The sequence below is a fragment of the Numenius arquata genome, chromosome 12, assembly GCF_964106895.1.
Source record: "Numenius arquata chromosome 12, bNumArq3.hap1.1, whole genome shotgun sequence".
NCBI classification, from domain to species: Eukaryota; Metazoa; Chordata; class Aves; order Charadriiformes; family Scolopacidae; genus Numenius; species Numenius arquata.
In genome coordinates, this window is record NC_133587.1 from 2,352,271 (window position 1) to 2,380,167 (window position 27,897).

A 27,897-nucleotide genomic window follows, 5' to 3' on the forward strand; every position below is an offset into this window, starting at 1 on the left:
TCAACTCTGACACCACTTTACGAGCTGATTTGTTTTAAGAACTCACAATCAGAATCTGTGTATCTTCTGAAGACACACATTTCTAAGTCTTTTAAGACCAGCTATAATAAATCCAACCATTTTTATGACTTGAACAAAAGAGACACAGCGCAGTATTTGTTTGGACTGTTTATTTTACGTCAGATGTTCCATACTGGGGTTTCTTCAGTTAGAAGTTCCTAGAAGAAAATGAAACAAACGTCGTTACAAACTAGTTTGCTTTAACAGCTCAAGTAAATATTTTTAACCAACTGTGTAATCGTCCCATAAATACGGTGTATAAGTTTTCATCCTAAAAGTTGGATTTGGGTATGGAGGTTACCCCTCCAAGAGTTAGAGGGTAAGATAAACATACGTACTTGGAAACAATTCCGTCATTTTTTGCCAGACGCAGAATGGAGTCATCTGATTCACCCTTTAAAGAAATAAAAGATGATTCTGAAACAACCAAATAATTGCTGATACATTAAAAAGAGAGGCAGCTGCAGCATTTAATGCTGGTGGTGAAACGCCCTATGCTTTCCCAGATCACTACATTTTATACGCTCACATCAGTGTTTTCAAAACAAGCTGTTACATTCTTTGTCATGGTTTAGGATAAGAAATAGTTTTAACTTGGTAAAATACACACTTGCTTTAACAAGATACATTTCTGGATAAGCAGACTTCTCGTGAACTCTAGGAAGCTTCACACGTTTAACAAATTTAAGTCACGGTAGTATCATCTCTAATGCTTACAAACAACAAATAAAAGCCAGATATTAGTAACTACGTACATTCTGAAAAGAGAAGAGAGGGGAGAGAGGGCCAGAAAGTCACTTGCATCCTTCCGTGATTTAAAATATAAATCAATAAATATACATAATTCTACAAACCAAAGGATTGAGGAAAAAAAGAGAAGAAACTGATTCTTGCAAGTGAATTTGTTCATGTCTTCACTATCCCCACAGAAGCTCTTCCTCTAGAATGAGCTGAAGGCACATTGTGTCTTCGGGGCCAAACATAAATCTAAAGAATTACTAATCAATATAAAAGGAAGCAAAATCATTTGTAGGTCAAGAAAATACTTACCATTCTACGAATTGGTCCACAAATGGCATAGGTTTTGAACTGGCCATTTACTCTGCCTGTGACCTTGTCAACCTGGAATTACAAGCAAGTTACTCTGTACCGATCCTTATAAAATTTTATGCTTTTACATCACACTTGCCAAGCACCCAAAGATAAAAATTACTTGTTAAATACTGCAAATAATTTTCTGCAAACTGCGAAATCACAAGGCAAATACTGAAGTTGAAAAGACAACTATAGAGTATCTTTTCATGGCAAATTTATAGTTAATTACATAGTGCAGTTATACAATTTAATGGATCACAGCATAACACGAACATACTACAAAATGGTAGCTAAAAGAAGAAAATATTGGGGTTCTGAAAAAATGGAGAAGTTCAATGTAAAGTTTACTTGTGGATTTTGCTGGTTTTTTCATGTCACTTTTAATTAACATCAGTATTTTGGAAAATGGAAGTGAGGGGGAAAGGGGACAATCTTGTTCAGCAGGTAGAAAACTGCCCAAGTAGAGACACACGAATTGTCTCAGTTCTTCCAATTGCTGAGAAATTTAACAGGAAAAAAGACTAAACAACATAAATCATGAAATTAAACAGTGTAGGGAACCCTGTAAAACCATGTGGGTTTGCTTTTCAGTTCTGCTAATCCCCGATCCTTTGAGAACAAGCAATAGGGATCACTGCAGGAATGAAACATGGTGAACATGGAAAGTATTTCCCTTAGCATTTACAGGAAATTGCAAACAGAGCATTTTTAAAAATTCTTTCTTAAGTCAGAAAGATAACATGAGACTCAGCTGTTTAAAAATACGGGAACGTACTTTTGTGGTCTGCCATTCGAGAAGAAATAAATCAAGCGATACAGCTCATAAGCTATAGGAACATTGTGTCCCACAAGGTGAATGCCAATAAACAAATGGGGAAAAAAAAGAGGATGCTAAGAGGTGTTTAAATTAACTGGAGCCCACGTGCATTAACTGGGATCCTGCAGGAGTCAAGGTCTACTGTGGTTTTCTTAATGTGTATGTTAAGCTTGGAGGGATTCGCAGTAACACTATGTGGAGAAGATGGAATGAAACTTATACCAGAACAAATTCCTTCTGCGACGGAAAGTAAACTCAAGGTACAGCACTGAGTCAGTACATATCCCCTGCATCCCCCAGGAAAAATTCAAAGCATATAACACCTCAAGCACTGAGTTAATGAAACGATAATGCTGCACACAAAACACGTAAGATAAGAATTTCCCAGAAGCAAACACTTCTTTCCTTCAGGACAAGGAATTCCCTAACTTATAACTCTAAAGTTAGGAAGCTGTATTTAGTCAAACAGTTAAGCACTGGAACGGACTGTACAGAGCTTTACGGAATTCCCTCCGATGAATGCTTTCCAGCAGGCGGAAAGATAACCAGGGGTGAGGTAGTAATATACTTGGATGTTCGAAAGCCCTCAAGCTCCACACCGACACGGTCTCTAGTGAATTATCTGGAGATGCATCACAAACTTTTATATTTTTTTTAACTTCTTCCAGAAGTCTTAAGACCTAGTGCTCTCATTGCACACTTCTGTTATGAAACTTACCTCAGAAATATTTATCTGAATAGAAGCATGATCCTTAGCACCAATTATTCGGTTGCTGGCAGAGCTAAGGAATAAAATAACAAGATATATTCAAACAAAAGTAAACAGAGAGTGACAACAAAAAAAAAGCTAAATGTATTTAATCTATTGAAGCCAAATCTACATGCAAATTAAAGTTGCAGAGGTAGTTTAGGCAATAACAGTTTAAGCTTTAATTGCTCAGGAAATTAAAATGCAGCTTTAAGTACATTTAAAGGAGACTTTCACCTGGTAACGTTATGCTAAATTGCCAACTCTCCCTTCACTTTGGTTTTTATATGCTCACTTCACCCCTATATATACTGCACACAGCAGCACGGGCCCTCCAAACCAGACAGAATATTGAGTTTTGATTTTCTAAGGTGCAAAAACTGCAGCAATCAAGGTAATTCATAAGAATGCAGCTCCTATGCCTTTCTTCACTGGGAGCCGTTACAGGTGTCAGGAGACACTCAGGCTGCCAACCTGCAGAAATCACAGGTTGTAAACAGCACTTGATTTACACCTAGTAAAAGGCATCCAAATGGTTTATTTTTTTAGGTGATTTGTTTTTAAACCCACACATTTACTATCGTCTCAAAATTGTACTTAAGATGCGGCACATTTGCTTTGGAAATGAACCACGTGTGAGCTGCCACTGGGAGGCTGACAGAAAATGCACAGCATTCTCTTCAACTTCAGTCTTTGCTTCACATGTTTCACGTAAAATATTTAAAAACACAGAAACATGCAGAGAACACTTTTTTTTTTTTTTTAACTTTTCCTTTTTTCTCCTCACAGATGTTCGCTACTACAGGAAAACTGCTTTGCCCAGGCCGCGCAGGCCTCTGCCCGGTTCCCTGCCCAGGGTCCAGCCCCTCGGGGCCCAGCCGCCCCCACCCCCCGCCGCCGAGGGGACCCGCTCACCATTTCCGAGGGACGTAGAGGTCCACGAACTCCCCGGCGTCGTTCTGCATCTCCTTGGGGCGGCCGCTGAGGCACAGGCACCGGCACCGAGCGGGAATACCTGGAAGGCGCAAGGCCGCGCTGAGGGGCCGCCCCCGCAAAGGGCTCCCTCCGCTCCCCACCGCCCCCTCCCCGGCCTCACGGCAGCCCGCACACCGAGGGGATCCCGCCTCCCGGCCCCAGGACCCACCGCCCCAGCCGCTCTCCCCGGCGGAGATCCGCCATCCCGCTCCTACCTCGCGTGCGCCGCGGCGGAAAAGGTGGGGCGGCACCGGAAGCGGAATTACGTCAGAGGGAGAGAAGCACTTCCGGCGTGGCGGCGCGACGTCACCAGCGCGGCTGTTAAACGATCGCCGTCCGTCATGGCGGCGCGGAGCTGAGGGGAACGGGGCGCGGTGTTGAGCAGCCCCCGCGGAACGGGAAAAAACACTCCGAAACCAGGCGTTCGGGTACAAAACACGTATCAAAACAGTGTTTATTTCACAGCGTCTTAATGTCACAATGTCATGAGGGGGGCAAAAAAAAATACAGAACAGGCTACAACTCAAGACTTTTAAATAATGGAGTGAGACAAAACCGTAACAGCATTGTTTACAGAAAAACGTACAGCCGCTTCTCAAGAGCTTAGTCCCGCGGGGCCAGGACTTAACTGTGGGTCCCACCTTCAGTTCATTATAGTCCTTTGCCACATGGTGGCAGCTTTTAGGCAAAAAGATAAAACATTCCCACACAGGACCGACAGCTACGCTCTGGAAATGGAAAAATGAAGACACAAACTGACAGTTTCTGTGCAGACGCCACAGGGGAGCCGCAGGTGGCATCGGCCACAAGGCCACCAATGCCACCACCACGCCTCCGGCCTGTCCTCCTAACAGCTCCGGAGCTCAAGAACACTGCCTGGGCCCCAGCCAATGTTTAGAGCAACCTTTAACGGCACTCAGCATTCTGTAATTTAATGCTCCTTATCCTAACTTTGGTCTTTTGAAAGAGAAAACAAAAGCTTGCTCTTTTATGACATGAAACTGTAGCTTCTGGGAGTGTAACTCCAGCCCAGACGCCCACCGCAACTAGACAAACTTCCACTGAATAGAGACCGCAAAGTGTTGCAAACCAAAGTGGGGTTTTTCCCTTAGATGGTCAGAAAGGAAAGTTAATTTTGTTACAGAAAACTCTAGAATCTCACAGAATCTTCATGGTTGGGAGGGACCTCTGAGATCATCAAGAAAGATGTTCCCAGAGAAGGACCTTTTCTGCCTTCGTTCCCACTCACCCAAGTGTTTTGCTGTTTCTGGAGAGACACTGTGAGGGATTTCTCTGCTCGGTTCTACCTCTTTCCCCTCCTAATGGTTTTAGGAAGCAGTGGATGGACCAATTCAGTTGTCTTCACCACCGTTGATTAACCTGAAGGCTTGTTATACTCTAGGTGTTTAGTACATCACTATTTCTTGCATGCAAGGACAGTTATATTCAGTAGGAAGTTTAACTAGTAGGTATTTTTTTAAACTGTTTAGAATATAACCGGCAAGCTTATTGTCTAATATATTTGCTACCAGGAGCTTATGAGCTTTCCAGGAGACTGGAAAGTCCTTCTGCGTTAGAGAGAAGTCACAAGCATATCAAATTTTACACAAATAACTTGAAGCTACATACAGTTGAACACAGTTAGAAAAGATTTGATAGTCAGTGTAATTATTATATAGGAAAAATACATTTTGAGCCCTCCTGAAAGAGGAAGGGGCTCCAGTAAAGTTTGCGGCAGCTCTAACGAAGCCAAATCAGCTTCAGACAAAACACAGCTGAAGAGCAAAGACTCGGCTTCGCTTTTGCCTACAACCAACATTTAATACAAGGAACAGGAATTTACACTACTTTACATATTAGACAGCAGGTCCCTCACCTCACTACGAGGTCTAGTACTTCATTTAGGAGTCAAAGTTAAATTACACATTTCTCAGTCGTAAGAGCCAAGCATCAGTTTTGCTCCTTGCAAGCGGCCACAGTTACTCGTATCATCATATTGCTCCAGAAAATAAACCCTAGAGCCAATATCACAGAAGGTTCCACCTATAATCAGAGTTCATTCCCAACCCAGACACTTTAAAAACAACTGAAGGGATAAGCCAACGGTCAGAGAAGTTATTTAACCCCTGTGTGAGCGTCAGCGCGCTCCTGGGCACCAGCCGTGAGGTGGCTGTTCAGATGTGCAAGAAATGGCAGTTTTATGGGGACCGTCACAGTGATGCAATGCTTGGAAGAACGGAGTAAAAAAAGTAGCATTTTAAATATTGAGCATGCTTTCTCTTATTGGCTTAGTTTGGCAGCAGCTCTACTGACTTCAGTATTTGCTCAGAGCAGGTAAGACCATATATAATACAGTCGTACTAAAAAGGTGCTTATTTCAGACTAGGGAACACAGAAACGAATAAAACCCACAAACCATACATTTGACAGCAAATTGCTCTTAGGCAAGTCCTCGCCTCCCACTGAAGAGTGAATGGGGATGGCATTGGCTTTGCTGCGCCCACCTTGTTCCACGCGGGGCATTCCATGACAGATTTTCAAACAATCTTTCCTTTTTAAATAAAACGTGTATTTCTAAGGTATTAATCGTTAACTAAATTAGAATGGAGTAATTTCAATCTTGCTACTTACAGATCTATAGTAGAGTAGGGAACAGATGCCCCGTGTATCCCTAGTGCAGATATACTGGAATTGTTTTCCTCATATGCAAGGCCAATGCAGGTAAAGAATAAATGGCTACAGAAATTCAGGATTCCTCACTAAATAACGTAACTAACTTAAAAACCACTGGTACCAGACCAGCCAGTTTTAGGCACATCTTTAAAAAAATAAAGTAAGCATTTCATTAATGTAAAAATGTGAGAAGATTCTTAGAACATTGGAAACTTTACGGTGCACTGGAATGGAAGTGATGCTTCCTTTAGTTTCAAGGAATACAATAAAGGCTTAAAAAAACCAACAAAAAGAAACAATACCATAGTATTCTTCATAGGGAAGAACAGTTTTAGTAAAACCAAAAAAAGATAAATAAGGAATAATAAGCAGCTGTGACAGCTGACTGGTGAATATTTGTGCTTTAAAACGTCCAAAAGAAAATGAAAGTTCGATAACTCTTCTCGTACCATCCCCCAGACTTGGGGCGTGCGTCTGTAACGCACCCCGACAGTTTGACACCACACCGCAGGCTTCAAAACCGGCTGTGGCCGTGGCGGGACGCACACAGCAGCGCGGGACGGCCGGCGGCACCTTCACCAGCAGTGTCGAGCGACGCGATCCCCAGCGCCACCGGCTGTCACCCGGAACGCAGCTTTGGTTACGACTGTTGCGTGAGCCGTCTGTAATGAGGTAAAACTTGGTTTTCAGGAAGATAGAGAGCCAGCTCCAAAGCTACGAGGACGGTGAATTCGAACCCGATGAGATCCCTTCTGTTGAATCTGAATCTCTCTTCTAGTTTCTACGAGAGTAAGAACAAAAAAAGAGGAGAGGGGGAGAAACAGAATCAGTTAATCCACATGATGCCCAGGCAGGGGGAGACGCAGTCAGCATAAGCCAGGAGTCAGCGACGTGTGGCCTGAGCTGCACCCACAGAATCAGAAGTGTTGCCAGGGATCAGACAAAGAAACCTGCTTATCAGCTCAGGTGTGACACCCACACAATAGTTATGGATCTTTGCCTGAGAAACAGTAAGTTGCAAAAATAACCTCCCTGTAGGATCAGTAGGACATTAGACCGCACCAGTCAAGTAGTTTTAATGAATTAAAAGAAAAAAAAAAAAGAAATCAAGGAAGAGCCTTAATGAGACGTAACTAACTGATAGAGCTGGTCTTAAATGCAAGCACGTGCTGCTGAAAATCTTGGCTTTAATCTTTGTCTTGTTCCAGGAGCTAGAAAGAAGGGTTTGATGCCGCCTGAACCACGTCTCACAGTACTTACGTCTATAAGGTGTTTAACTTCGTGTTTCCTGAGATCACTGCTGATCTTGGCTGCGAGCAGGACGCAAGCACCAGCGCACAGTTTGCGGTTCTGTTTGTTGAGTTTGCCTTGGAGGACGAGCTTCTCAAAGTAAACGTAAGCCATGGAGACAGTAACCGGCTCCAGATTGCACTCTTCGCTCAGGTTCCGCATCTCTCTCTTTAAACTGGGAAGGGGAAAAAAAGACACCCTCTCAAACACGACAGCTTTTATGAAATGCTCTGGAAACACTGTAGTGTGGGAACTAAGAGCACACGGGCAGGACTCCTGTTTGGAAAACCATAACCAGTATCACCCTAGACCAGAGAAGTCCAGCTGGCAGCAAGCTGGAGCTGATGCACAACTGATTTAACCCGGCTGACAACATCTGCTGTGGAAGAACAGTTCTGCATCTGCCCATATACACCGGGGGCTTCGCTGACACACAGGCTATTGCTGTACCATTCCCTCTGGGCTCTCAAACTGGTTTGTGATTCATACCATACGGCTGAGCCAGCCCGACCTACAGAATCCCACATCAAAGCCAGGCAGATGACAGCAGCTGCTGCAGAGAGACCCGTCTCCTACACACCTCGCAGAAGAATCAGGGGGACTGGTTTACACCCTTCCCACAGCGGCTGGCCCTTCGCTTCAGCATTAAGGCAGACGTTCTGGTGCACGCTACCTCTCACGATGCCATCCAAGAAGATCTTGGTGTGAACACACTACTGGAAACAGCTACAAGGAGGAGTGTGCAAGAGCTGGCAGAACATGGACTCTGCCTGAGCAAGCAGCCGAGTTACACACAGCCCGGGTGATTCAGCAGAATCCTGCCCTAAGCCGACTATTTCAGAAGTCCCTGATTGCATTAACCGCTGGGTAATACCAGCAAGATTACAGCTCTCGAAGGCTCAACAGTGCATCTCGCTGGTGAGCAGCCAGATGCGTTTCTTGGAAGATGAGGAATTGTGCATGGCATAGTCCTGCCTTTACAAAATGCTTTTCTTTACCGCGACTCCCCAGAAATAACACTCTTCTTTATCCTAGAACCTCATTAGAGTCCACGGTCATCAGTGAGTCTGGTAATTAAAAGGTGAAAATAGCCAGAGGGTCCAGAAAGACAATCCAGTTGGAGTGAGGCTGCACTACAGCCAAACAATCAGGCTACAACTATTTGTTTCAAGGCTAATTCAGCTTCGCTGTTAATTGGCTATTAGTGTTAGCACACCACAGTCGGTGAAACAAACCCCTTTCAGGTGGAACTATGAAAAAACTGTTTTCCTTTCTCAGCATCCTAAACATTCCTGGACAGGGCTGTCATCCTACAGCCAGCTCAACTGCCAGCAAGAGATTAGTGTTTAATCATATATACTATTAATAGATCTCCTATTTGCTCCATACAAGTGGAAGATAAAAGCAGCTGTGTACAGCATAAAAACAAAATGTTCTCCTTAGTCCATGCATGTTTCTTACCTCCTAATTTTGCTCAGTGTCAACTTGATATGAGGAAACTTCTCTCTAAAGGTTTCATTCATATCCTTTTTAAGGTCCGAGGGTTTCACATATTCTATGACTGTAGTCTGAAACACAAGAGGCAAAACTTATCATTTCTCACGTGAACAGTACTGACAGCCAAATAAGTCTGCCAAAGTCACTAATGCAAAGGCAAACCTGAGTTTTATTATCACAGTTAAACAATTCTGTAAAGTCCTAGGTAATAGACCATGTTGAATCTCAACTACAGACAAAGCCTTAAAAAACTAGGAAGTAAATGGTTACAAGAAGCAAATGACAACACGGAGATATGTGTCAGGTTGATCCTTGACGAGCCGAGTGTACTAACCCAACTAATTGTATTTTTCTTCCTAGAGGAAGTTTTCTTCCTCGAGGAAGCTCTTTATAGGAGGATCTTCCCGGCAGTCACTCCCTCCTCTGTTCAGGTGTGCCGGGCACTCACCATGTAAGAGGCAAAGATGAGAACACGTTTATGTTTTCCACAGGGCCACTGAGGATCATCCAGAAGATTTGGATCATACTCTGCGGCTTCCCCAGCTTCGCTTCCTGAGGGAACAAGGAAAGCGCATCGGGTCACGAGATAAAGAGCTTTAAATTTGCTCTCTAAAAATGTTTTCAAACAGCAAACGTTAAGAGTGTAGCAGATCCCACAGCACAGGCAAACTGCCGCTACAGTCACACGTTTGCAGTTCATAAATACATCAGTCAGGTATTAGAATTATTAAAAAACCCACACAAGCTTTCTTCTGCATGTGCCTGATGCACCAGTTTAGACTCAGTGCAAACTAAGTTTGTCATCCATAAATATGCACAGGAAACAACTGCACAACACTGAATTCTTTTGCCTGTACTCCAACAGACAGCAGTTGTCAGGTTTGCTCTTTTACAGGAGAGAAGGGATTCTTGCCCCAAACCCTTTGCCTTATGCGTTGTTACGGTGCCAGAAGGCAAGGAGGGCCACCTGTAGCCACCTACACCAGGCGTTTCTTGTTGAGCAATATAAAACTCCACATTTCCAAGGAAAAGTTTTGCGCTCCTTGCATTGCATAAACCAAAGCAGGCCAGATATTTGGAGGATGTGAGGAACGCGTGCAAGTCTTTGTCCTAAGGTTCATCATTTATACCTCATTAACGAACCTTCTTTACTAGGCCTTGCAATTCTTTCAGACAAATACATTCCTGCTGTCTGCACGAACGATGACAGAGCTGGTGCTGCCCTTACCGATGTCTGGTCCTGCTGGTATCGTTTTTGCTGTCACAGGTTTGTATCTCGATGCAGGAAGACTCCGAGAAGCGCTGGCTCGACACGAGGGACCAGCACTGTGGCTGTCGGCTTTGCGAACCACCAGGGCATTGGTCGGATACAGGAATTTTGCATAGGACACAACCTTAAACAGGAGAATAGGGGAAAATTTATCGAAAAGCTTATTTCCAGACATCTAGGATTTTCCAACTCAGAGTCCCCTGGATTTTATATTTGGGGGTGGGGACCTTGAAATTGTGGGAGAAAAAGTTGGATGAGGAATGTCTTGCTTCCACGACTTCAGGATGGAAGTGGTGTAGAAGATTCGGTGGCAAAAGAAAAGGGGAGAATCACATCAGTAGAGTCCTGGCAGCATATAAATTTAACCCAAGAGATATAAATTTCACCCGTATTTCTACCAAAACGTCGCTCACGTGTTGCATGAGATACCAGAGTCAAATCAGTTCTCCACAAATGGAGGCAGAAGTGATCGTGGCCTTCAACAGCCTCCTCAGAAGCAGCTTTATCACAAGCCAAAAATTTAGACTTTAAGGATCAAAACAAGCTTCTGCCACTCTGAAAAGCTACAGCTTTCATTTTATGGATGGCAAAGCGCTGCATAAATTAAGTGATTTGCCCCAACGTGAAATGGTCCTGGGATGAAAGCAGCCAGTTTACCCACCTGCTGGTTTGATCATTGGTGTTACAGATCAAGAGACAAAAGGCAAAAAGACTCCTTACCTTTCCATCAGCACCCAGCTCTACTCCTTCCAGTCCGAGCACCATCTCAGTGGAGACTGAAACTCCCCCAGAGGGATGTCGTTGCTTCTGTCCTTCCATTTTTAGATCACTAAATGCAGTGAAGAAAAAGCACTATTGAAAAATACAGCATAAGCTCAGCTTCCTCCATGGTAAACACCAGGTCCGTCCACTGGCCACGGCCAACACCAGCCGGTCAGAGCCAACCCCTCAATCCCATCTCCAAGAAAGCATTTATTTTTAAGTATTCTTTTCAAAATGTAGAGATGTTCATTAAGAATCAGATTTCATATCATTTTAACTCAAATCTGTAACAACATACCTAGCAAATGTACACTTTTTTTTTTTTAATATGGTCTTTCTGCATAAGATCATGCTACTCGTTAACACGCTAATGCTCAAAGGCTTAACAGCAAACAAGGTTTATATGACTACTTCCTCCAGGATTAGAAACTCGCCTTTCCATTGCAATTTTCCAACCACTGTGCACACAAGCTCAAATTTAAGAATTAATGCTGCCAGCAGAGCTCTGCGTCAGCGACGGCAGCCCGCAGCTCTGTCACCTATGCGTCACCTATATTCCAACGCGAAAAAAGCAGCTTTCAGTTAAAGAACTGCCAATTTACACCCAAGCCGAACGACACCGTGCTCAGAACTGCTCTAAAATAGCTCCGGTGACCTTGCTGCTTTTCTATGAAGTGACAGAATATTTTCCCATCAACTATTTTTATGGCGAGGGTATTTGCATACAATACAATTCCCACCACTAAACATCCGTTTCCTCTGCCCATAAGTTATGCACAGGACAGAAGTGACAACACAATTGCTTTGCCAGAAGTGGCTTAGAATAAAATTAGTATTTTTCTAGGGTATATTTGTAGATCGCAGACCTTCACAGGATCAACTTAGACTTCCCTGAGCTGCAGGGAAATCCAGTTGGCAGCTCCGCTTTCTCTGAAGCGATCAGATTGACAGTTCTATACGAAAACAGAGTATAAACACTAAAAGCAGTTTCAATCAATCAAAACTGTTTCTGTTTTTCTTAGGCTGCAAATAGAGACATTCATGGCTTAGAGCTGAAAACCAGAAAAGCATCTTAAACTTATTTAGATGTATCTTCACTGTAAAACCTTGAAGGTTTCCAGTGAAGGCGGCGGCATCCTTCCCTATGTCCCTCCGTATCCTTCCCTATGTCCCTCCGTATCCTTCCCTATGTCCCTCTGTGCATTTTGCTGACACAATTGTTTGTTGCACTAAAGACAGTTTATTTCTGACCACTTTGGGAGCATAAGAAATCCCTCCCACACACCAACAAATCACATCATCTGTTCAGTGTTGGCTTCAGGGATTTTAAAGCACTGGAGTGCTTTAAAATATGAATAAACCTGAAGAAAAGTCTACCTTTTCCACTGTTTTTCTCTCGGGGTTTGAACGAACGCTTTGACACTGTGGCAATGTCAGATTTTGCCAGCAAGCTCTGGTCCTCACACATAAATGGGAAGTTAATAAGTCAGCATCCTTCAAAACACGAGATCTACACCAACCATACTCATTCAAAAAGACCTTTTGTAAACAACAGACCAGACATTTCCCAATGCAGTTAGAGACGACTCACCTGATCCGTAAACCCTCCCCGTAAGGTAGGATGGAAAAAGCCACACACAGGGTTCGTTTAGCACAGATTAACACTATCCTGTAAGCAGATGGGAAGAGAGCAGGAGAAGAATTAAGACTCAAAAGTTACAAAGCAGCTTTTTATGGAACATGACCACAGAACTCCTCTTAAATTGCTCTGTAAATCACACTGATACTGCTATGGATTTTATGTTTTCCGAAAGCGGCACAAAAGCAGAGGTTTCATTCTGTCCCTGTAGGTACTTAGTGCCAAGCTCTGTATCAAACCCAGCGTTCAGTAACTGCCGTCACCTTGGGAGCTCCTCAAAGGAGATCCTAGTCTTTAAATATATATCTATATTGATGTAATTTTTACATAAACCTTGTGAAAAGATGCTGATAATATTTTACAATTAGATGAAGTCTCTCACTTCTATTAATAATAAATATGAATGCGCCCCTCTCCTTTCTCTTCTGCCCAGCAGCTACAAGCCGAGAATTTGGCTAAACCAAGCCATTCCCCTTAAATCCCCCTTCAGCTCTAACCCCTCTGTGTGCTGGAGATAAGAAGGGTGTTGAAGGAGAATGATTTAACCTCCTCAAAGCAGGATGGCAGAATACTGCTGGAGATGAAGCAGATATGAGCACCTACAAACCTGAATCTATGGCTCCGCACGTCCTATTCCACCTGAGGACGGGAGGCACCTCCATCTCCAGAACTCACCTGCTGTTCTTGGTGTCATACTGCCTCATGTTCTTGATGAAGTGCATCTTCTTCAAACTTTTGTGTCTTGGAGACCCAGATATATGCTTGGTTCTGCAATTATAAAAAAAAAAAAAAAAACACAAACACCAAAACCTGTTAAACGCTCCGAAAGAGCCATGGCAGTCGTATGATCAGATGGCAGCACTGGCATGCAGGACCTCGGATACCGGCGTGGAAGAGGGTGGAGGGAGGAGAGGACTGCATGCAACGAGCTGAGATTAATGCTGCTTTTGAAAAAAAAAGTACCTTCGTACACTGGCATATTCCACTATGTCTTCTAAAAAGTCTAGAGAGCAGCGCTGGGAGATAAAACGCCTTCTGTAAAATGTACAACACCACGAAGAGTGAACAATATTAGTTCATGGCCTCGGAGTTTATGGACTGCAACAGATCTATGAGCTCTGAGGGCAAAAGGCAGGTTTTCTGGATTTTTTTGTTGTTGGAAGAGTGCTTACCTAAGAGTTCCAAGTTCCTAAAAAGGCCAAGAACTTGTCTCCCCCTCCAGGACCCTTGAAGTACATATTTATACCAAGAGCATTCACTATCTTCAACAGATAAGAACACCAACCTCTAAGTTAAACACCTAAAAAGCTTCCGAATACTCATTTAAAATCTTACAAGAAATATTGCAAAAAAAGTCCCCCTCATCAAGGCAAGGGAATAAGTAATTTTCTATCTATCTATGGATTCCATACAAGTATACCTCTACAATGACCGAACATTTGTGTGCATTCTCGATTCAGAACAGTTGCCTCCAGCTGCAGGAGCCACAGACCAGGAGTCTATGACGGGAGCTCAATAAAATTGACAGATCTTTCCGGAAAACAATAGAGAGGGCTATTAGAGGAAGCAAAGAGTATTCAGTACCCGTCTGAGATCCCAGAATGGAAAATGGAAGGAGAATAATAGCAGGAATCATGTGAGTTAGTGTAACAGTAATAGGATATTACATTTAAGCAAAGAAATAGACTTTGTCAAAGTAAGATACATTACTGTTGTCAACGTCAAGACATTCCTTGTTGGTAGAGATTTACAAATGAATCGTGAAGCCATGACTGTGATTTCCATAGGAACAACGCACTTGGATTCAACCGCCACCAGCAAAACACGGACACTACAACTATCAGATTCCGTATTTTCTGTTTAGGCACACATTGTGCTGCATTTTTAGCACAAGCTACACGCACTCAAGTTCCGGGTTTTCTTCCGAAGTGACACAGAAACTGAGCTAAGGGACAACACCGCCATGGCAGTCAACACAGAAGCAGCGTAGGAGACAAAAGCTGCAGGACTCTGCTTTGAAAAGATCTACTTTTGGAAAAAGTTGGAACTTTAAGCTCTATCAGAGCTCTGGCACCCAGGAGCAGCCAAACCCCTCAGACAGACCAAGGCCAAGCTCTCAACCTTGAAGTTAACATCTAACACCAAAGCAAAAGTGTGGTACCTTGGGCTGGTGCGGGAGGAAGAAACCAAAAAAGGGCAAGAAAAGTGGGATTTATTATTTGCTAACAGCTATAGAAAAGTTCTTACACAGCAAGGCCATTCACAGCTTCAGTTGATTCAAGTTAAAGATCAAAAAAAGCCATTTGGGATTTAGGTCTGGTCTTGAAGGCCAGCACTTGAGGATTTTGGAACAGCCTGACAATCTGATAGTCCCAGTGGCTTTGCCTTTCTCCCTCCCCAGCCTGAGCTGGGTAAGAAACCAAACCACACGAGTTCTGGACGTGAACAAAATCTGGCTGCTTTTTCTTAAGCATAGTGTCTAGAAATGCAAATTGAGTGTCAGAACAGGTGCTTTCACCTCTTTTCCCCTTTCTTGCAAAGTTATTTCCTCCTCTCCTGAGCTGCTTGGTGCTACTGCCAGAGCCGCCTGCCAAAAACGGTGCCAGCGAGACGTGGCGGTTCCCCCCCCATGGCACATTGTTACCTGCAGCGTCGCCGACGCACAGGACTTGCTATAAAATTACGGATTTCCACCAGAAGACTAGCAGTAACAGGAGCGTTTACCCCCCTTGCTTCAATCTATACCAGGAACACAAAAAATAGCACTTTAGAAAAGCTGGTGTTCTGGTATTCTTCCTCATACGATGATATAAATGTCATTTCAATCTATGAGTATTCCCGAAACCAGACGAGTTCCTCATTCTTCACAAGTTCAAGAGAAACAATTTACCATTTTCTCTGTGTCTCTGTATATAAAGAGAACAAATTCCAAAATCTCCTTACAATCTCCTTAATGGAATGCAGTTAGTGCCCTTTTCCAGTGCATCTGTAATATTAAATTTAAACCCCCACATAAAACTTTATTTTTTCCCCTAGAAGGAAATTGTCTCAGCAGCACTGTCCAGACATTCTTAAAAGAAAAAAAAGACGACAACAGGTAGGAGGATGAAAAATTAGCGCCCCTTTCTGTAAACACGAGAGAGGTAAATCGGGACTAACACCTTCAGCATGGCTGGACACTGCCTCCTGCAAATCAGCAGCTATTAGGGGTGCTACTGAAGGACACTCCTGGCACAGCTTCAGTGCCCTTCAGCAGCACTTCAGTTTTAAAATTATTCTTATTTTTTTTTGCTTTTCAGTGAGAACAGCACAGGAAAGTTCAATGCATTCACCTACACATGGTTGTCCGCTCTGCTTTGGCATCCAACCTGCAATAAAACACCTTTCATGGAATGTGGAGACCCATCTTGAACCTCTGGCATGGATGCAACTGGGAATGTCCCCAGCCTTCCTCTCTTCCTGGGGCAGAGCTGGCTGGATGCAGACGTGTGCCATGGGCAAAGGGGAGACACGGCAATAGGCACCGGTGTTAACAAAAGCAGCTGGTTCTGTAAAAGGATGGAGTGGGATGTAACTGGGAGAGCCACGGCTGGACCCTCACCAGTAACTCCACAGCGCTGTAGGAGGATGTGCTCACCACCATGGTGGAGGAGACCCATCTGGAGCGTTCCACCCTCTCAGGAACAGGGACAAGTGACAAACACCCTAACCCGCTGCTCTGTGAGAGCGTATCTGGAAGTCAACGCCTGCTGCAGCGCAGGGAAGATCCTGCCCCTTGATTCAAAACCACAATGACTCATCCCCGCTCTGCCAACAGGAAGCTTCACTTTTAGCTATGCTTGTAAATAACATTTTCTGTCCTCGAGCGAAGCTGTCACCTTGGAGGAATCCCAGATGCTAAGCAAGACGCTCTCCTTCCGACCTCAAAACAGGGTGTACGTAGAGAGGTCTCACCGATCCAGTTACAGAGCACCCAAACCAGTTTGTAGGATAAAACCCAACGTTTTACGGCAACCCAGCTCCCACGCCGCGCTCCGAGAGACTTGCTACGTTCCTCAGTACCACTAACGTACAGAACTTCTTTATTAGGTAGCGCAGTATTTGGAGCATGCTGCAAGATTTAACACTTTTGGAGTAGTCTGCACTTAGGTTTATATATGCACACAGATATTCGCTTTAGTTTGAGCGCTGTTCTCACGCGGCCGATCCACACTCCATGGACGGGCAGCACAGGGTCCCTTCAGCTCCTGCTGGATTGGATGAAAAAAATGACCAAGTCACATCTCTCTTGCTGAGAGGCTTCACCCTGGATAACACTTCTGGCCTGGGATCTGATCCACCGGAATTCAAATGATTTTAAGTAGTTTACACAGAACTTTTGTTGCCAAATACAACCAAAATACTAAACCAGAATCTCTGCGCGCACTGCAGTTACCCTGCGCACACCCTCACTGACACGCTGCCCCACAACCAGAAATCTAAGCATGCAATATTAAGATGGTAACGAGTTCTGGGGAGCAGGCTGTAATTTCAACGGTATCCTAAAAAAGCCTGGAACTGGCCAACAGGCACATTTGAACTATTTTCTTGACAAGCTATAAAGAGTTTGCTCCTTTGTCCATCCCTGGCCAGAAGCTCACTTTTGGGTGCTTTCCCCCCACTATTCCAGGAGCCAATAAAGCAGGATCCTCCCCTAACTTCACCATTAAACCCAGGAACTGTGTTTACACAGCCAGCACCTCGGGAGCACCCACCAAGAGAGAAAACACCCGCAGCACGTGCTGGGAGATAAGGGGCTATCGGGCAGAGAAATTCTGGATTACGCCTTGCCTCGTTATCTCCCCGTGCACACACGGACTCGCACAATCCAGCACCACTGCCAAACCCCTGAAGAGCTAAACATGAGCTTAAAAAAAAAAAAGCCCACAAAAAAAATCTTGTGTTCAGATAAAAACCTCAACAAATTACGTTCAGAGGTGCGTTTTGACTCCCACCCTGGGAAGCAGCAGCCAGCCCACCCATCTCTCCCTTTCTAATGGACTTCCCGCTGAGGAAACCCAACTTTGAGTGCTCCCAGCTTCAGAGTTGTCCTCCTCTGGTCCTGCCGGTGTCCCAGGCAGCAGGCAGGTCCCTGACACCGCTCCGAAGCGTTCCCAGCAGAAGAGGACACAGCTAAGAGCAGTCTATGTATAGCACCAGTAATCCCTACGCGCCCCGTCTTATCAATTGAAAGGAAAAAGCTGGTTAAGTCACAGCTCCAAATTAAAGAACAGTGACCTTTGCGATGGCTTGCCAAGAGTCTTTCCCCCTTCCCACCCACCTGTGGACACCAAGGGTACAGTCTGAGGATGCTGCTGTACTTGGAAGGGTCCAAGTTGACCACTCTTTAGCTGATATTATCGTTGATTGCACGAGGGAGACTAACCCTGTGCTATGACATGTGGCTTCAGGCACAGACAAGCCTCTTCCACACCTGCTCCTGGGCCACCGTGCCCTCTAAAGGATAGAGAGGTAGCCCTTTGGGCCACCGTGTCCTCTAAGGGACGGAGGGGCAGCCCTTTGGGCCACCGTGTCCCCACTCAGCTCTCCCAGGCTCCACTTCCAGGCTTGGAAACCAACAGCCCTCATGAATCTCATTTTCACCCCTAATATTGGGCCTTAGGGTGGCCAATGATCTCAGTTAAGTCCTCCCCCAGGATTTAAGACCTTCTCCGGCCACAGGGCCCGACAGGATGGATTTATTTCAGATGGAGCCACATCCATCGCTGTTCTGGGGGGGGGGGAAAGGATGCCACACTGCACCCACACCCCCAGGCACCCAGCTAAAATTAGCAGCAAGGCTTATATCCTCTGTTGCTCTTTAGCCATACGTACTGCTAATAGATGGGCAGAATGGGGGAGGTCAAAGATTTTTAATTACTGTGTAAAATGAGGGGCTAATAGAATTTGGTTTCCTATTTCTCACTTGACAGAGTTTTATTTCAATCTGGCTGTCCCTCTGTAAGGTCCCTTACGTGCCTCTGTATAATCACAGCTGTCAAGGGACTGAGTTATTAATATAACGAGGACAAAAATCATTTATTGGTTTTTGGAAGCACTAGCTTAGTAACAACTGTCAAAGGTAATTTGCACAAGAAACCCAGATCCCAAATCCTGTTTACAATAGGAAGACATACCTGTCAGCTTTGTTTTGCCAAGACATATTTTAGAGATTAAGCTGTATCGTTTTCCTTCCTCACGGGCGAGCCAGTAGCCCGATATGAACCGTGCTTCGGTTTGACTAGGAAAGATATTGGCGTCAAGGGATTAAGAAAACCAGTTTTTAAGCTTATTTTTTCGCAACTGCTATTACTTCTGCAGCCCAGGAGACAGTTACCGTTTCCAGGCTTGTATCTCCCAGGGTACGAGGGTGAGTATCCCTGTTCTCACGCCCGTGCCCCGTCCCTACCACCCTTGGTGCTCACACTAACGACTTTCCTGCTGGAAAGCAGATTGAGCACAGCTCACCAGCAGCAACAGGTTCTCAGTAATTGAAGTCAAAAGAAGTCAGAGACCACATTTATACCGAGAGACATAAAGAAACGACTTTAACGAAGAATTTACACCATGAGGTGCCCAGCACTGAGCGAGCCCTTTCCGTGGACAGATGGTTTCAGCTCTGATGTCCCACGGGAGGCAGCGGCACAGAGGACACCCCGTATAACCAGAGTAAGAGTGCAGCAAAGTGCTCCTTCTTCACAAGGTCAGCTACTCACTGGTTTATGGCACCGTATGGATTGCAGGCCACCGTCCCGGGTGCTCCTCTGCCATTTGTTTCGGTATGAGACAGCAGGAGAATAAATACAAGTCTCACAGTGGGGTTAATTTCAGTTATTCCACCGGTAATCTTAATTTTAAAAGAGTAAACCCCAGTTAGCCAGGCGAGCATGGAAAATCCTTTTATGCTTCAGGGCAGGTCCTTCTGTGAGACCTCAGGATGAGCCCGGTTCCTTCACCTTTGTGTTCTTATCCAAGGGCTCTCTGCAAAACTGAGGGGGCACCAGGGGTTTTCCTGCCGGTCCCACACAGAGAAAATCCCACATCCCTCAAACCCCAGTAAAGCCACCTGCAAGGAAAAGAATGTGTCACACAGCCCACGGGACAGGTGAGAAGGAAGAGAAATGAGGTATAATTTGAATGAAGGTGGAGGCAGAGTAGGTGGGAAGCTCACTAAGCCCGGAGAGTTTGAAATACCAACAAGGAAAGAAATGAGATACTCCTCACAGCGGCTGCTACTTCGCTGCTGATTCACAACCACACATGATTAAGACCTAATGCTACTCGGAAACAAGCTTCGTATTCATTGCCTTCCATAAATCACATTGTTTTGGTGCTAAGAGTGTTTAGACAATCCAAGGATAAAATAATGCCTTTCAGTAAGTATTATAAAAACCATCTGTTGCGACAGAACCACCAAGCCAGACGTAAGGTTTGTCGTGCCCAGAGCCCCCTCCTAAAGCCCTCTCCCAAAAATCCCTGCTGCTTCTCACAAAGCAAACTAGATGTGCTGCTCGGGACACAACCAGTAAGTGTATTTTTCCACATTTCTACCAGTTTCTGGAGGTGTTCCTGGTTCCCTCCGTGCTTTGTGCCCTGCTCACTAAGCCCCGAACCCCTGACCAAAACGGGCAAAATGCAAAGCGCGTCCTTGATAACGGCGAGGGCATTATGCTAGAAATATTCCTGCACTTCCCCCATAGATGATGCTGTCACTTCATCACGTGCCTTGTTAAAATAAAAACCTCTGGCACAATAAAACTCTCAAGTTAAAAAAAGAAAAAAGGGGGGGGGAAGGAGAGAAGGTTTTAACCGGGGAGAAGAAAATTCAAAACAGGCGAGTGGAGGAAGCCCAGAAAGGGAAGCTGAGAGCTCTCCCACTGTGTTCACGGGGGCTTGGTTCTTCCCACCACAACACCAGTCGTCTCCTCCAACCCGCAATCCAGGGCTGTAGCCTCAACCAGGGCAAAATTTTACGCTTAAATTGCAGTGACCACAACGGAGCAAGTGCAAGCCCGTTCACGCTGCTGAGCGAGTTGTTCAGCCCGTGCTGTGGCTGGCTAGCGAAGGAAATGGCTACCTGGGTCCCAGGCAGGTCTGCTCGGCTCGGCCGAGCTCGGGCACGAAGGGGGCTGTGAGCCGGGGTGTCCCCAGCTGGCAGGGAGCTCTGAAAGACTCCACATCTCACAAATCAGAGGGCTATCTCGTGAAACTCTTCTGCTTCGCTTGCACTTACGAGAGCAGTTAAAGGCTCTTCATTTGACCTCTTTTTCAGAGGTTAGACTAGAACAATTCACAGTAAGTTATATACACAATATATAAACCAATATAATACATATAAACCAAAGGTTAGGAGTTTAAAGCTCCGCACTTGGAGAGCCTGCGTGACAGCCGAGCACCCTCCGCCTGCAGTCACCTGCTCCATCACCAATACCTTGTGCTCATTAAAGAATCCAAATTTCATTATGCTCGTGCGCACGTCAGGCCATGCATTTTTAAACCCAAACTACAGAGCAGGATGGCTTCAGAACACTCTTCAAAAGCATCTCCGAGCTCGCTCAGCCTGACAGCCTCACTGGTTGACAGATGGAAAAAAGGAGGAACACAGTTATATTAAATCTTGAATACTTCAGCTAAAACACATACTGTGGGAAATTAAAAAAAAAATTAGTAGAAAGTTTTGAGAGTCACTTCCCCTCCCTCCACCTTTTTTTTTCTTCTAAACCAACCCAACCCACGCCCAGAGCAGAAGAGCTCGGCTGTAGCTCAGAAATTCCCTTTAAAACTGAAAGCAAAGATCCTTCCCTCCCTGCCTCATCCCGCCATTCATAGGAAAGCGCAAGAAAAAAATTAGAAACTCCATTAATAACTCTTCTGAACTGGTTCAGTCGTGGTGCCAAGAGTACCCAGGAGCTCTGATGAAGCAGCGTCACCCCTAGGTGAGTCCGTTCCCCAGTTGGTTGGCAAGACAGATACAGCTCTGGAAGTCTCTACAATCGTCAAGGAGGACTTTGGGGCTAAGCAGAATTATGGTAAAGAGCAGGGACCACCTGAAAACGTCCTCCTCGCCGACACCCACAGCGCTCCCCATACAGCTGCTGCCCAACACCAGCTCTGAGGGCTCAGCCTGAGGAGGAGGCACTTCTTCACCAGCAGAGATCTGGGGGGAGGAAGGCAAGGAGGAGAGAGGGGAGAACTATTTCAGACTTTGAATCAAAAAGACAATATTTTAAGGCAGTACAGTGAGATCCTGCAGACTCCAGAGTCGAGTTACATTTGAAAATAATGGTCCAATGAAGCTTTTGTTATTTTTCCTACCTTGAGGGAAGCTGGCAAAGTAAATCTTGCAAGTAAAACGTTAGAAAACAGCCACGAACGTGGCGCTGCTCCATAAGGCTTTGGCAGTGCATTCATGTCCACAGCAGAGGAGGACCAGGATAAGGAAACTCCAGCCATTAAGACTCCTACAGGAATTGTTTGCTGGAGGGCTGAGACGGGGGCCCCACCGATTCCTCCCCAAAGTTAAGCTATTCAGCTTTTTACATATCATTCGGTTGCGTTTTCCTGATGATACCTTGACTTGAAGAATCAAGACAACACCGTTCCAACATCTCCATCACCTCCTGCAGCGAGGGCAAAGGAACGGGGAGACGGAGCTTCCAGAGCATCCCCCTCCCGCAGCATCCCCACACCCCGCACGATCCCTTGGAACAGCTACAGAATCCCCCCAGCGGTGAAATCAGCTGCAAGTACAGTAAATTCCGTACAGAATCCTCCTGCCTGGAGATCAAAGGTACTTTAAAAGCCTCTGGACTCTTAAATGAAGAGGTCAAACAACCTTGGTGTTCCCAGTGTCCGGGATGGTCTGACCCGGACCCATTCGCAGAGGTGTGCGGGATACAAGGACGTGGATATTCTGATCTCCAAGCTTCCTGCTAGGCGTACAACTTACTGATTATATACCTGGGCTGGGAATGTCAGGTAATAAATGCTACAGGTAGCCATAAATTAAAACCATTTAATATTGGACACGTGCAATTCACCTGCAGTTAAAAGGTGAGATAAAGGTGTCGAAACAAACTGTGCTCCCGAGGAGGACGCTGCAGCCTTAACATTTTGCCTGACTTTTAAATGAAGTTCAGGTTTAGAATAGGTTCATTTTCAGCACATCCCAGTCTACCGTTCAGGCCCGAAAGGTGAAAGCTTGCAGGCTCTGACAGATCTTGCTGCTTCCTTGAAAGCAGCGTGTGCGCTCAGGTTATTCCAAATAGGGCTTAGAAATTAAAACTAAACCTTCTAAACATTGTATTTCATCCATCTCGACAAAATCTGTTTATTAGCAGAGGTGGTTTTAGTTGTTTTTTTTTTAAATATTTATATTTCTTGAAGTGAAAACAGCAGCTAAGCTGACAGGAGGGTAAAACACCACATTAACAATCATAAGCATAAAACCCTGACCAAGCATTTCTGCCATTCCACCCAAGGAACTAATTCGATCACACCTCTGGCAGCAGCCCGGCATCCAATTAACACTTAAAAGCCGAGCTGGTCCAAAGTGCTGCTGTTATCAACTACTGTTTAAACTCCCACCCTCAAAACGACCTAAATTAGCTCAGTCATTTCTGATTTATCAGCAACCACGAACACTCAGTTCAGCGCCCTGACCACGGAACATCAGGGACATTAAAGCATCACTTGCAAATAATTTAAGGCTCCGTATTTATTCTTAGTCCCAGCAAAACACAGCGAATCAATGGCAAACCCATGGCAAACTCAGCTTTATATTCTGTTATTCCGCAGCCTCAGAAGCGCAACGAACACTGACATTCAGGGCTGTTGTTCCCATTCTTCATGCTTTCATAACCTGGCTATTTTCAGGGCCCTCTGTTATCTGTGTTTCCCCAGAAAGCCCTGCCAGTTTCAGACCCAGCTGCAGAAATTCATTTAAAAAAAAATAATAAATAAATCTGTGAATGCCGATTTGTTCCCTGTTTGCTGCTCCCTCCACTGCTTTTTGTGAGGCTTCTTCTTTGAAAGGACAAAAGACCAGAGCACGATGGAAAAGGAGAAGGGAGGAGGGACGGCAAGCAGATTTTACAAGCTGGGGTACCCCAGAGTTGTCATTTAAAATCCTGCAAACAGAAAATTCCTTGGGAAAACAAGAGTGGAAGGTTAAAGTCATGAAGTTTATAACGCTCAGCCAGCACCGCGCTGAAACCGAGCGCCCAGAGCGTGGGCACCGCTGAAGTTTCCATCCTAAAGGACCCAGAAGCTCCTGAGAAACTCGGTGTGACACCAGCTGAGCACATCGCGGACTCCTTGGGTCCTACCGCAGACCCTGCCCGTCGCTGATAAATAACCACCCCCTCCCGCAGAGGTGCCGTCACAACCTGCCCAAGTCCAACAAGATGAAGTTTTGTAATAAAACCCTGCCCCGGTGAAACAGCCACCTCTAGATAAAGTGATCCCCGCGGATCGGGGTGAGCCCCAGCGTGACGGAGCCCCCGGGAAGGGCAGGGGACAGCAGCAGCCCCCGTCCCCGAACACGGACGGAGAGAACCTGGAGCCCTTCGGCTGTGGCTCCTGGTGCCTTTGAGGGTGGCTCCAGCGAGGGCAACTCAAAGCAGCTCTTGACAGTGACTAAAAAAGGACTCCGAGGAGAGCAGCTGCCTTAAGCGGGCACCGAAGATTAGATGTCCAGAGTTGCAGCGCAGATTCCACTCCCCCCTTCCCTCCGATGCCTTCACACCCCTGTATATTTGCAGGGGGCAAGCAGTCAACCTGTCTAGAGTAGCATGGCTACCATCTGGCAAAACAACACCCACATCCCCACGTACCACTTAAACAAAACCCATTTTGTGATTGTTTCTTGATTTCCCAGTCTTATTTTGCAAACAGCATGTCAGGAAGAAGGGGAAGCAGCCCAACCACCACTGTCCCACGGGAGAGAAAGGCCCCAAATCGCTCCTTGTGTGTTTGCAAAAAGAGGACATGCCTCCGTTCTGCGGGGACGAAGGGATGCTCTGTCCCACAGCAAACCATGGAACCGACCAGCAAAAAAATAAAGTGGTCCCAGTCCCTCGCCCTGCGAGTCATGAGTGAAATTGTAATGGGATGGTCCCATCTCGCCCACTCATGTGCCCAGCGCGACTGGGAGGAGACACGGTGGGTCTATCGCATCCCCACAGGCAGCATCAAACTGTCCTTTGGTCAGAAGGTGTGTGTATCTCCATGTGAAGATGGGGACCTTCTGCCCGAGAGCTCCAGTGGATGCCCTCCACTCACTCTTTTCTTCTTTAAAGACAAAAACCAGATGAACTCTCGCTCCAAATCACCCTCGTCAGCAGTATAACAAAATGATTAATGCAACAGAACGTACCCTTTCAGCTGTCTCTTCCAAGCTGAGAAATCACCGTCTGTTTTGTCATTACTCAGACAGAAGCCCTTTCATTCCCTCAATTACCTCCTCGCACTTCTCTCTACCTTTTCCTTCTCATTTATCACTCTTTTCAGGTCAATGGTTAGAATTACTACAGCGGAACGTAACATCTAAAATCAGATGCCAAGGAAAGAGGCGGGAAGGGCATCAAACAAGAAGATCCAAGGAATATTTTCTATTGACTCGGCGTGGGAAGGGGAAGGATTGACTCATTCACACGAACTCCATCAGTCCAGAACTCAGTACTCACAGGCACTGAGCCTCACACCCGCAGAGGCACCCGTGCTTGTGAAGCTCTTGATGAAAAACTTGCCCTCGAGAACTTTACCCACAGTGTTAAAGCGATGAAATGAATCGCCCAGCGCACTGGCTTTCGTGGGCCATTTTGCTTCCATTTCTCCAAGAAGCGAGGAAAGAAAGGTCCCTTCCATTACAAGGAAGGCAACGGGTGGTAAACGACAGCTCAAGGAGGAGAAAACCCAGGAGGGACACACGAGAGGACCCCACACTTCGTTGACAAACAGCTACTTCTCTTTAAATTCACTCGAACCTCCAGGTCGTCGTGCCCTGGGGACACAGGGGACACCTCCATTGTGAGATGCACACAGAAACAGAACACCCATCACCTGCACTAGCAAAGCTCCCCGGCTTCAAAGCACAGACAACATCTCCATTTCAGCTCCCAAACAAAGCTCTGGAAGCCACTGTGAAGACCACGGAGACTTAAAAGCCTTTGATACCGCCTCGCCTATCCGCAGGCTCAGAGGGCAGGCTCCCTTTACAAAGCTGTTTATGCGAGAAACGGCCTGAAAAAGAGCCCCTTCGGAGCTCAAATCCCCAAGATCTGAGCAAGAGCCCGCCTTCCAGTCCATCAGGAAACCGACACTTTCAGGCTGACAGAAATCCCTTGGAAACACAAGGACAATCCTGTACCCGAGGCCAGAACACCCTCCCCTGAGGCTGACTCAAAGTTCCCAGCGCACAATCGTTTATTAATATATAGAGTTACTGCAGGGACCAGCAGCAGAGACCAGGAGAAGGCACTGCACGGAGGAATCGAGTCCTACCCAGCACCGGCTCTGCCGCCTTCATCTGGAACCGGAAAAATGCGAAAATCGGGCTGGGGAGAAGCAGGGGGCGGGGGTGGGCCCCCCCCGGGGCTCCGAGCGGTGACACACTCTGCAACCCCCACCCCCCCCACCCCCCTCGCAGGCTGGAGCATCCTCCGGGCATCCCGGGGCCAAGCCGCACCCCCGGGGGGGCTGAGCATCCCCCCCCCCCCCGCCCGGGGCAGGTGCTCCCTCCCGGGGCCGCCGCCGCCTCCCACGGCCGCTCTCCCCCGGGGGCGGCCGTTTCCCACGCTCCGCTCCCCATCCCCCGGCCGAGGGCGCTGGGAAACTCCATCTCTTCCCATGCCCCCCCCTCTCCCCGCCATCCTCCCCGGTGGGTCCCGTCGCTTCCCACGCCCCGCGGGGTCAGACCGGCCCCGGGGGGGAGGGGGAAGTGTCGGGGGGGGGGGGGCAGGCTGGCCCGGCGCGCCCCGTCCCCTCACTCACCTCTGCCGCTGCGCCTCCAGCGCCGAACCGCCGCTCTGCGTGGGGCTGAGCAGCCCCGGGGCCCCCGGTTTGGCGGCCGCCAGCATCCCCGGCAGGGCGGGGGGCGGCGGGGGGGGCGGGCAGAGCGGGCCGCCCAGCAGCAGCGGCGGCAGGAAGATGCCCCCGCGGGAGGGGTCCGCCTCCCCCTTGGCTCCGGCGGCGGCGACGAGCGGGGGGACGCCGGGCAGCAGCAGGGCGGGCGGCGGCGGCGGGCAGGCGGGCGACGGGGACAGCAGGCGGGGGGGGACTCCGGCCGGTTCCGCCGCCGCCTCCTCCCCCGCCTCGGCGGGCGGCGGTTTCTCGGTGGGCGGGCAGGGCGGGCGGCCGTCCAGGGAGATGTTGTTGAGGAAGAAGAGGGCGGCCTGGCGCCGCCGGGAGTCGCCCCGCTTCCGCGGCGGCGGGTCGCGGGGCGGGCGGGGAGGCGGGGAGCCGCACGCCGTGGCCGCGGCCATTCTCCGAATGAGCCGCGACTGCCTCGGCCGCCCGGCAGGGGCGGGGCCCGGCGGCGCGGGGCGGCCGGCAGCTCGCCCGCTCATTGGATGCGTCGCGGCGGAATGTAAATGAATCCGACGGCGGCCCCGCGCTCATTGGCTCGGCTTCTCGGCACCGGTAGCCCCGCCCTCCCCTCGCCTGCCGGTGGGGCTCTGACGGGTCCTAGTGCCGGTGCGCAACGGCTCTTCGGCGGCCCGGGAGGCTCGGTGGTGCCCCCGCCGGGCGGGCGGGGGCTGGCCGCGGTCCGGCACAGCGCATCCCTGGCCCTCTCCCCGGCGCCGGCCCGCAGGCAGCCCCTTCCTCCCTCAGGTACTCCCCTACCACAGCCACAAACCCACCGTGTCCCCACCTGACCACACACCACCACCCCACGCAAGCACCCACCGTGTCCCCACGCAAACGCCCACCGTGTCCCCACCCAAACACCCACCGTGTCTCTGCACAAACAGCCGCTGTGTCCCTTTGTATGATTTTTTAAAATCTCCCCACCCGCTCTGGCGGTCACCCGT

The 27,897-nt window shown here is 47.3% G+C and overlaps 2 protein-coding genes across 2 annotated transcripts; both read right to left on the reverse strand.

The window, feature by feature from the left end:
• Positions 1-162: 162 nt before the first annotated feature.
• On the reverse strand, positions 163-4,837 carry RPS21 (ribosomal protein S21). Its single transcript, XM_074157026.1, has 6 exons — positions 3,911-4,837; positions 3,636-3,735; positions 2,691-2,754; positions 1,111-1,182; positions 399-454; positions 163-218 (listed from the first exon to the last, which is right to left on the reverse strand). The coding sequence occupies exons 2-6, from the start codon at positions 3,683-3,685 to the stop codon at positions 209-211; spliced, it is 252 nt and encodes an 83-aa protein (XP_074013127.1). The 5' UTR covers positions 3,686-3,735; positions 3,911-4,837; the 3' UTR covers positions 163-208.
• Positions 4,121-27,348, reverse strand: CABLES2 (Cdk5 and Abl enzyme substrate 2). Its single transcript, XM_074157025.1, has 10 exons — positions 26,858-27,348; positions 13,790-13,861; positions 13,502-13,594; positions 12,779-12,856; positions 11,146-11,254; positions 10,384-10,549; positions 9,604-9,707; positions 9,120-9,226; positions 7,629-7,833; positions 4,121-7,149 (listed from the first exon to the last, which is right to left on the reverse strand). The coding sequence occupies exons 1-10, from the start codon at positions 27,346-27,348 to the stop codon at positions 7,009-7,011; spliced, it is 1,566 nt and encodes a 521-aa protein (XP_074013126.1). The 3' UTR covers positions 4,121-7,008.
• Positions 27,349-27,897: the final 549 nt, after the last annotated feature.

What these genes read in the sequence shown, in the direction of transcription:
- CABLES2 (XM_074157025.1), bottom strand. Translation starts at nt 27,348, where the DNA reads ATGGCCGCGGCCACGGCGTGCGGCTCCCCGCCTCCCCGCCCGCCCCGC. An exon ending in CTGGAGGCGCAGCGGCAGAG is followed by an intron (nt 13,862 to 26,857) that starts GTGAGTGAGGGG and finishes TACATTTTACAG; the next exon opens with AAGGCGTTTTATCTCCCAGC. An exon ending in AGCTGGGTGCTGATGGAAAG is followed by an intron (nt 10,550 to 11,145) that starts GTAAGGAGTCTT and finishes CTCCTGTTTAAG; the next exon opens with GTTGTGTCCTATGCAAAATT.
- RPS21 (XM_074157026.1), bottom strand. Translation starts at nt 3,685, where the DNA reads ATGCAGAACGACGCCGGGGAGTTCGTGGACCTCTACGTCCCTCGGAAA. An exon ending in CTCTACGTCCCTCGGAAATG is followed by an intron (nt 2,755 to 3,635) that starts GTGAGCGGGTCC and finishes TTTATTCCTTAG; the next exon opens with CTCTGCCAGCAACCGAATAA. An exon ending in TTCAGATAAATATTTCTGAG is followed by an intron (nt 1,183 to 2,690) that starts GTAAGTTTCATA and finishes TTGTAATTCCAG; the next exon opens with GTTGACAAGGTCACAGGCAG.